Consider the following 10,113-nt stretch of genomic DNA (forward strand, 5'->3'; position numbering starts at 1 on the left):
GGGAACGTTTTGGGTCGGCAGGGGGTCGAATCCCTTCCCCGCTAAATCCGTCCCTGTATATATAAATTTTTTCTGGGGGGATTTGTTTTTTTTTTATTTTGAAAATTTAGCGGATATTTTTTGGAGCTCGCTACCCTTCAAATTAGTTATATGGGCGCCGAAGGCACCCTTAGAAAAATTTGAGGTTGGTCGGCCAAATGGATGTCGTAAAGCTATAGCAAAAAAGGACCCTTTGGGAAATTTGGCAACCAGAATCGGGAGAAGGTCGCCTTTCTCCTCCCTCGGCTCGCTATTGGTTTTTATTTACACTACAAAGCATTTGTCAAATTTTAAATTTCCAACGTTTTCATCATTACATTTTACAATTTGCGTCTTGATTTGACTCGAAGTATGAAATAAGTCAACGGAAATAGTAAAATGGGAAAAAGAGCTAAAATTATAAAATAATTCAGTCGTTCTAAGGATTCGATCCCAATACCTATCGATTCCAATCTTTGCTCTCCAGTTTCGCAACCGTAGAAATTTGAGAACTGGGATTTATTTGCAATCAAAGAATTTTGATTTTCTGGGAGGGTGAAATTTCGAATCCCACAAAACTGCGTATTTGTAAGTTGGAAACTTGCTTGTAGGGACAACATATTTTTCGGGATGCTAAGATACTCAAAAACTTTGAATAAGGAATGCAAATCCGCCAAATTAAGGAAAAGTCCGGAAAATAGAAGCATAACAACCAGAATTCCGGGTATTATGGCAGTCGCCATTCCGTAATTTCCGACCGAAGCTGTGATGAAAAAGATCAAAGAACACGCCGCCAGTGAACCTAATTCGTTCACACCAACGAACACGAAAAATGGAATAAGTTCGCGTTTTAGTCTCAGAATTACGTAACCGAAAACTGAAAACACCAACGCTGGAATTCCGCACAGTAAAATAAGTTCACTTAGAAATTTTGAGGCCAAATATGGAAAGGCCGAATAATATCCTTTCGCTGTTTCGTGAAGGAAAAATTTCTGCCCGTTTAGTAGTATTTCAATTGCAGGAAAATTTCCCATAACTGGCTGAATAACCATGAAGAATAAAGCGCCGTATAAGTTTTCGAAGCCCATTAAATCGAATTTCCAATCTCTTCCCAGCCAGCCGAAAACACAAGCTAGCAGAAATGACACTATTGTCGGTATAATGACAACACGTGGCGACAACGCGACATTAGTTAGTGACCTTTGCGACAAATATCGAAATTGTTGCAATAAATTTGTTGCTGATTTGAAACTATCCCGATTATTTGAAACTTTGTCTTCGATTGTTGAAAGTTTCTCAATAACTGAAAGCTCCTCGCTCAAGTTGTTGAATTCTTGCGATTGTTGAAAAATATGGACCAAATTTTTGCTCTCCTTTGTGTCAAATTGTGTGCATGTTTTTGCTTCTTTTTTGCTCTTTTCGTCAAAATTTTGGGTAAGTAAATCATCAGTTTCAAAAACCCAAGGGCCCAATTTTGAATTGGCAATTATCAAGTCCAAGAAGAAGTCGAAAGGGTTTTCGCGTCGATCGCAAACCATTTCGTGTCGTGCAAAATACGAGACAGCTTCGACAGCGGGTCCATGATAAATTGATTGGCCGAAGCAGGACAATAAATGAACTAAATGCGGGTTTAAGAAGTTTGGTAGATAGATCCCAATAACTACAAAACTGCCACAATCTTAAAGATCTTCAGACAAAAACAAGTTGGACAGAGCGAAACTTAACAAAGAGCCCCTATTTTATTTTTCAAAAGCATCTCCAAAGTTTTATTGTATTATCTATGAGGATTGAAAAAAAGTCCAGTTTGTTCAGCCTGCCTCGTAGTTGCCGAAAAAATTTTAAAAAATTGTTTCATTTTCCCTCATGGAGTTTTAACCAAACTTAAGTTATATTTAAAGTAGAAAAAAAATGTATGCCAATTTTTCCCTGCTAGATCAAGGTGCAATTCTTTTTGGGGGGTTAGCGTGGTCTTTTTTGTTATTTTCATCCTTATTTTCCTTTAATTTTGGGACCCATCTATCAAACTTATGTGCACCCAAGTCGAAATATTTGAAGATGGAGTATCGAGGTTGATGAATGGACAGAATGATTGTCGAATTGTGATTGGTCGAGATGTCTTTGAGAAGTGAGATCACAGACAGGGCAGTTGATGAGTCAAGACCGGTGGTTGGCTCGTCTGAAAGTCAAAAAATGGGATTTATAGTCACTAATTTCATCATTTCCATTTTTTGCTAAATTTTTTTCATTTCCATATTTCGATATTTTTTGTTATTTTGAGCCGGAAAAAAAGTCATTTTTTCTTGCTAATTTTGTTTTTATCAAATTGAAAAGGATTCTTGATAAATTTTAATCATATCACCGAATTTTCACTTAAATTACACATTTTAAGTTTTGGTAAAAATATTCGATAAATATCGAGCTACAACAGATGAAGTCGTATACCATTCATTTAGTGTAGTGTCATTTAAAGAAGTCTTACCCAGAAAGATAAATTTGGGTTTTGTGACCAATTCCATCCCAATGCAACACCGTTTCCGCTCTCCACCCGAAACTCCCTGGAACAATTCATTCCCGATTCGGGTGTTTTCACACCTTTCTAAGCCCAAGCTTTGAACAATCTCGTCCACGCACTTTTTCTTGTCTTCTTTTGAGCTGACGGCCATTTTGAGATTGGCAGCGAAAAGAATGTTTTCACGAACTGTCAAAGTGCCCATTACGATATCCTCTTGCGCGACAAAACTGAAATACATGAGCAAAAACTTTTACTTCGTAACAATTAATTACACAACCATTTTTTCTAGAAAAAGTAAAAAAAGTCTAAAAAAAACGGGTTACAACCTTTTTTCATATGGCCAAAAGTATAAAGACTCTAAAAAACAGAAATCAAGATGATCAGTTTTAAAAAATTTTTCGTTTTGATATTAAAAATTTTCTTAATTACTAATGAGTACTTCTTTTTTGAATTAAAAATCATAAGAATGAATGTGCCTTTGCTCAATCTGTTCTTACAATTCAATTTTTAAAAAACACAAACTGAGTAAAAAACTATTTGGTAATTTCTTGGTATCCATTGGACTTTACCGTGCTGAGTCATTATCGAATTCTCACCCCACCACAAAATTTCAGCGGAATTGGTTCTTTTTTTAATAGAAAATAAATACTGATTGAGATGAAATTTCAAAAAATTAACTACTACAGCCCAATTAATCCTTTTGCTCTGGCTGTTATTTCCTAAAAACGATAGTAAATTCCCAGTTGATTCGAAAAAAAAACAAACAATAGTGTTAGGTCGTTTACCTAATTGGAAACAAATGGCAGGAGACGATCAAGTCTTGCGACATGTTTCTAATCTGTTTAAAGTGAGCCATAAACTTCAGTAATCAAAACAATATATTAAGAAAAATACAAGCAAGCGTTTCGTTTCAACATTATAGACGGACAAAAAATAAAAAGGTTAAAAAATAACTGTTGGATTACACGAGACAGTATAGTACCCATGATAATAAATGACTAAATTGAAAACGAAGACATATTTCTGCTAAAAAAAAAGAAAAAAAGTTTGAAACTTTACAACCAATACATAAGTTATACTTGAACTGTTTAACTAAAACGAATAAATTAGAACTCCCGTATCTACCAAAATGAGCCTTGCTTTTACAATTGCCTAGATGGGGAAATTTTGCAGTTGCAACTATCTAACAAAAGAGTCGTACTGTTTTGAAAAATTATTTAAAACGATCACTCATTTTTTTAACCTAAGCTGTCGACAATTATGGGCCGGATTTAGGGGGGCGGGGGCGGGGGCGGGGGCGAACGCCCTTTTCTTAGGGATTCGACCCCCCGCCGACCCAAAGGGTCCTCCCTTTGATGCTTTTTAGGAAATCCATTTTTTTTTTACCGGCCGTATAATTTTTGTAAAGGCGCCTTTGGCGCCAATATATACTAATTCTGAGGGGGAGCGCGCGCCAAAAAAAGCATTTTTTTTTGTCAAAACTTGTCAAAATTTTCCAAAAATTGCCCATTAACGGCTTTTTCACCTGTTTTTTTTCAAAAATTTGCCTGCGGCGCAGAAAATTTGGCCAAAACACCGTCTTTTTAGTGCTATCGAAATTTTTTTTGAAAATTCACCCCTTTTTGAGAAAATCTTAGATCCGCCCCTGTCTACAATCTGCAATAAGCAAGGATTTGGTAGATAAATGCTTCAAAACAAGTTTCCTTTTTAACAACCGGGGTTCCGTGAAAAGCAGCCCTGTGTTCATTTATAAGGAAGGATAAATCACAGAGTAAACGAATCACGAAAAACCATCGAAGAAAAATTTGGGCACTGGAAAAAAACTACTGGCAAATTTTTAAGATGTAGTTTTCGATGTAGTTTTTTAAGATGTAGATTGATGAGAAAAAAATTCTGAGACAAACGAGTTTTTTTTTCTGAGACAAACTTAAAAACGTCTCTATTTCAGCAAGAAAAACCTCGAATCAGAAAAGCGAACGATTACTTCTTTGATTATGTGTTTAGCGAAACAATATGTCAAATACTGAAAAAAATGCCAATAATTTTTCTGGATTATGCGCAAAAGAGAACCACACATTTTATTTACGATAAAAAAAATTTCTCTCAAAAAACCGTTTTTACAGCTCAAATAAGACGAAAAGTCTGTAACTTCAGAAAACCTCTAATGCTTCAAGTTTCTTACTAATTGCTTTGATAACATGTAGCTCAATTTTAAACTTTTTTGGTGTTTAAAACCCATTTTTTAGAGCTGTTAAGCATTTCCAATTTAATTTGTAATAAATAACAAAAACCACTTCAAATTAGGTTGTTAAATTCTCTATATTGGCTCTGATGTAGTTCTATACGTTTTTAAATATGATAAAAATGAACAGCAATTCGTATACATCCATATTGAATTATGATCTTACATAAAATCAATACATAGAGCTTACCCGGTTCTTAGGTTAAAATCGTCTCCCAGCGGCTCCGCATCAATTAGAACCTTCCCCCTCGCCGCTCTTAAGTCCCTCCGATTCGACAAAAGGTCAAGCAAGGTCGACTTTCCAGCGCCTGTCGGTCCCATGATTGCATTAATGCCATTCTTAAAAACGCCATTGACATTACGTAATACTGTTTTAGTCACATGTCTGAAAGGAGGTCCCGAGGTTATTACGTAACTCAAGTTGTGAACAGACATCATGCCTGAAGTTTCCATTCCGATTGGAAGATCTTCAAATTTCGGCGTTGTTTCAACGTCTGGTGCTTTTTCATCGGCGATTGAATTTTCCAAGAACTCCATTCTCGTTATAAAATCACTTAAAGTTTAATAATAATGATTATAATATTGATACAGTTTTGGTTAACTAAATACAAAAATTACAAATGTTTTTTTTTGTGCAGATTTAAAAGCTGTGAAAAGCTTTGAAAACTATTGTATAGTTTTTGTTCTGCTTGTTGATTGATGAACGACTAGTTTTTTATCACGAAATTATATTACGTTGAGCTCATACATATTTTGTAATGAAAATCGAAAACTGTTTGTTTTTGTTCGATTTTGAGCGTAATTCTTATATAATTTAACATACAGAATAATCTGATTTTTTTAGCTGACAAGCATACGGCGTACAATATAAGAGTCAAAGTCAGCAAAAGTCTTAAAGATTTTTACTACGAGAAAAGGGATATGAGCTCTGCCGAACGTTTTAAGGTCGATCAATTTGATTTTTTGAGATCTAAGAATGAAAAATCTTTTTGCTACTTTTCTGTGTTTTAGGAATTTCTTTAGAAAATTTATGGTAGCAAATCTTGTTCGAATCACATCCAAAATAACGTACAGTTTTGAAATCATCTTTTGTCAAATTTGTTCAATTGACGAGATGTTTAAAGATGTATTCTTTTCTGTTCGAAACAGAGCAACAGATCAACTTGAGCTATTTTCCAAGTTGTTTTAGTGATGCAATTTGCTGATGTTTTGAGCATTGTATAAAAAATATGTTTCCTACACCGTTTTTCCTCTGCAACTAGAGATTTTTTGTTGTGTTTTCGCGTGAGCTGGCATCGACGGTGTTTTTCCAAATAAGATGCATCTACGTCATTTTTAAGCAAGCTGATTTGACCTGAAAAAACTGGAGATATTAAAATGCACTAGAAATTTTGAACTTTTTCAAAACGTCGTGTACCTTGTTTTATTAAATTCGGACTACTTTTTATATCTGAGAATATGACTTTTCTAGACTAAAACTTGAGTCATTTTGGACAGCAAAAATATCGTAGGAATGTTCCCAATCTCTACTACAAACTAAAAGAAAAACATTATTTCCTTCATTTTTATAGCTACTTCTTCTGAAACTTTTCATCGGGTTGGATGTGGGAAATTATCATATATGAGATATTGATCAGTGCGAACTTAGTGCGAAAGGTGCATATACAAAACAGTCCCATAGAAAACAGTCCCTACAAAACAGTCCCATACAAAAACAGGCCAAAACTATTTGAAGAAATTTTTTACACTGATCTTTTGGCGCTAACAGAATTCATTCACTCTTTAAACTATCAAACACGAGCGTAATTGAAAGGTAAAGATTAACAATTGAACAATAAATCAGATCAAAATCGAAAGCTGCATGGTATAGTGGTTAAAGCCTAGAAATAGTCAAACCCTAAAAATCAAATAGTTCAAACCCCCGGCGGCTTACAACTTTTTCAATTTTCCAAAAAAAATGAAATTCGGGTCAATATGAAACAGGTATATGTCGGGTACAAAAAATAGGCAAAAACTACGAGAGTTGAGCGCGCGGGAAAAACCAACACCTTGAATGTATCCAATTTTTTTGCCGCTTTCAAATCGAATCAAGTTCAATTTTGAAAAAACAAAGTTATTTGAACCTGTAACGTTTTATTGCTTGGCAATATTGAACAAATTTAAAAAGTGAAAACAAAATAAACCTATGTTATAAATTAAAGTTATAACTAAACGGCTTTATCTATCGTTGGGTCGATATCAACTAATCATAGTCAAGCAATTGTTCTTGAATTTTTGTTATTTAATCTTTTTGGTTGGTTCTGTCATTTTTTAAAGTAAAATCTTGGCCATTTTTTGTTTCTCCTTGAATTGTTAGGACCTTGAGAAGCCAACAATAAGTTGATTTTTTTTATCGTGAAGCAGAACATAAGCGGAGACTCAATACATTCTTCATTTGAAACGTGTATTGTACAATATTGTTAATTTACATTCGGAGCAGTCGAAAACGTTCCATCGCAGAACCAATCATCTGATAATCCGTGTATACTTAGCCCAGGTAAGGTGGCAATCACAATAAGCCGATCTTAGGGACTAGAATTGTGTAAATTGAAATGCTCCCAATCGTGAGTTTTCTGTAGGGCCAAAGGTACTTCAAATCCAGTCAGCGAAATTGGCTCTGCCATCTTCGGTATTTTTTGCGACGAACTCTATTTGCATCTTGTTGGTTAGCTGAGTATCTTAGTAAATGAAGAGCTGTTTACTGGTTAACACATTGCTGGGCTGCAAAATAGTCTGCCGTGGTGTTACATCCGAAACTGCTGCTCGATCTTTAAGCGCTTTCCTGACCTTGCGTTTTTCGTAATAGCCCGGTCCGGGAAAGTGGCATTGATTTTTAACAATTTCAACGGTGCCCTTTTTAATACGCCCACGTTCATTGCAACTGCTTTGTGCTCAACGCCAAGAAAGAGAGTTGTCTGAGAGTTCTCGGTGTTCGAAATACGCTTACACTTCATAAAACAGTAATTCAGATTTTTTTGATATAATTTCCAATGATAGCAAGTTAAAAGTGTTCGACTGAGTTGTGCCAATTGTTCGCAAATGAATGAAGGATAGTCAGTTTTTTGTGCAAGCAGCACAGAATATTCCTACCATATTCTTTAGAAAACTACGTTTTTTTTATCAAAATGTGTGTAGTTTTTTCTGCTTGGCGGAATAAAAACTGAAGTAAAATAAAAATTTAGGCATACTAGACGGTCATAGTAAAATGGGCAAATTGGAAAAAAATATATGTGGAAAAATGCCTGCGAAAACAAAAAAAAGTTAGAAGAAAAACTTTCAATTTTTTTCTGTAGAAATTTTTTGAGTTTTTTTTTGTTTCCAAAATAATGCTAAAAGCTCCAAAATTTAAATTTACCTGGTTGAAATTAAGTGTCAAGGTCTTTAAAAAAGGCATAATTCATATGTATGTATAAATATATGTAGGTATGTATGTATGTATGTATGTATGTATGTATGTATGTTTGTATGTATGTATGTATGTATGTATGTATGTATGTATGTATGTATGTATGTATGTATGTATGTATGTATGTATGTATGTATGTATGTATGTATGTATGTATGTATGTATGTATGTATGTATGTATGTATGTATGTATGTATGTATGTATGTATGTATGTATGTATGTATGTATGTATGTATGTATGTATGTATGTATGTATGTATGTATGTATGTATGTTTGTATGTATGTATCTATACGATCAGCAAATATGCTGTTCTAGCTAGCTGCACATTAAAAAACAAAAATACTGGATTAGCTTGGTATTTGCAGCTGTTTTACAGTTTTGCAAGCAAAAAATCCGACAATCAAATCATTTGGCGATAAAAAAAAACTTGTTCGTGTTCGACTTTTTTTGACCAGTTCTACTTTACTACTGATTTTGTTAACGCCCACTACGTCCCCCAGTCAGGACGCGCCCATATTGTACTACATCGCCTTTCTATCATTGCACAACGGATTTCTGGATCTATTTCATGATCTATCATTGCGTAACGGAACTAGAAAGCTTCTATTTGTTGCCGACAGGGCTCTTTTTCCTTCCCCCCCGCCACTTGCAAATTTTTATATTTGAAGTTACTGTTCACTTCGTCCGATTGTCATGAAAATTGACATGCAGACTAACTAGGCCATGACAAACATATTTGGTCTTCATAATTAACCTTGTAAAACCACTCGTTAGACCATAAAATTCATGTTTCAGTGAGGCGAGGGAAAGGAAAAAGAGCAGCCGACAGATCTTTGTGATAGCAAATATCCTCGGCCACCAACACTAGCTGCATCTGTTTTTAGGTTATATTAAGCATTGGGATAAAAAAAGCCAAAACTGGAGTCTTTGGCTGCTCTCCGCATACTACCATGAATGCTTCTCGATAAAAATATTCCCAATTGAAAAGACTGAATTTTTTTAACCTTGGACGCAGAGGTTAGTAAGTTTTGGTATGTTTCCCGAAAATCCAAAAATGGCCGTTGGAAGCAAAAAAAAATTATAAGAACTCCTGGAGTGCTTCTGTTTTCGCCCGATCAACTACTCAACCAATTTTATTCAAAACAAAGCCGCAGAAACTTACTTTGGCCTTTCCGAAGCAACTTTTTTTCGCTGATAATGTTACACCGTGCTTGCAGCAACTTTCAATGACTTCACGCATCTGCTCCTTGTGTTTTTCATTTTGAATAGTCAAGACAACGCATTCGTCAACAACTTTTTCAAGTCCGAAAATTCCTTCCAACGCATCACCAAACGTAAATTGAAATCATTGCCATCTGGATGATACCTATTGTATTTCATAAAAACCAACCACGACCCCAATTGCTTGGATTCAACGCCCAGAGGAGCTTGTAAGTTACTGATTTTTAGCTTCGAGTGTAGAAAAGTATTCAACACCATTTATGGCAATTTTCTGCGTCTTCGTTGGAGATTTCGTTCGAATTGACTGTGTATTTTGATTTTAAAAGTTTTCATGTGCTTTTGCATTCCTTTTTGCTGATAATCACTATTGGATGACAACACTTGGATATTTTATCCTCCAGCATAATAACTTTCTGCTCATCCATTTGGTCAACTTATGATTAGGTTTGCTGGCAAAAAAAAACATGAATTGTCCTACCCGCTGTCTTTTGAAAAGGCCTTGCATTTTCCTTTGATATGATGTGAACCGCGTTCGCTCCCATCACATTTAATTTTTTTAAATCGACACATCGGCAAAATCGGATAATTTTTCTAATCTTCTCCATTTGACAGACCAAAAGCGGCTGGCTAACAATTGTTTGCAAATTTTTATCGCGGGCTGAAAGGGAAATT

At 35.0% G+C, this 10,113-nt stretch overlaps 1 protein-coding gene across 1 annotated transcript; it reads right to left on the bottom strand.

The window, feature by feature from the left end:
- Positions 1 to 343: 343 nt before the first annotated feature.
- On the bottom strand, positions 344 to 5,449 carry LOC134855946 (broad substrate specificity ATP-binding cassette transporter ABCG2-like). Its single transcript, XM_063872331.1, has 4 exons — positions 4,963 to 5,449; positions 2,498 to 2,757; positions 2,054 to 2,194; positions 344 to 1,636 (listed from the first exon to the last, which is right to left on the bottom strand). The coding sequence occupies exons 1-4, from the start codon at positions 5,307 to 5,309 to the stop codon at positions 360 to 362; spliced, it is 2,025 nt and encodes a 674-aa protein (XP_063728401.1). The 5' UTR covers positions 5,310 to 5,449; the 3' UTR covers positions 344 to 359.
- Positions 5,450 to 10,113: the final 4,664 nt, after the last annotated feature.

Source organism: Symsagittifera roscoffensis, unplaced genomic scaffold (genome assembly GCF_963678635.1).
Source record: "Symsagittifera roscoffensis unplaced genomic scaffold, txSymRosc1.1 SCAFFOLD_355, whole genome shotgun sequence".
NCBI lineage: Eukaryota > Metazoa > Xenacoelomorpha > Acoela > Convolutidae > Symsagittifera > Symsagittifera roscoffensis.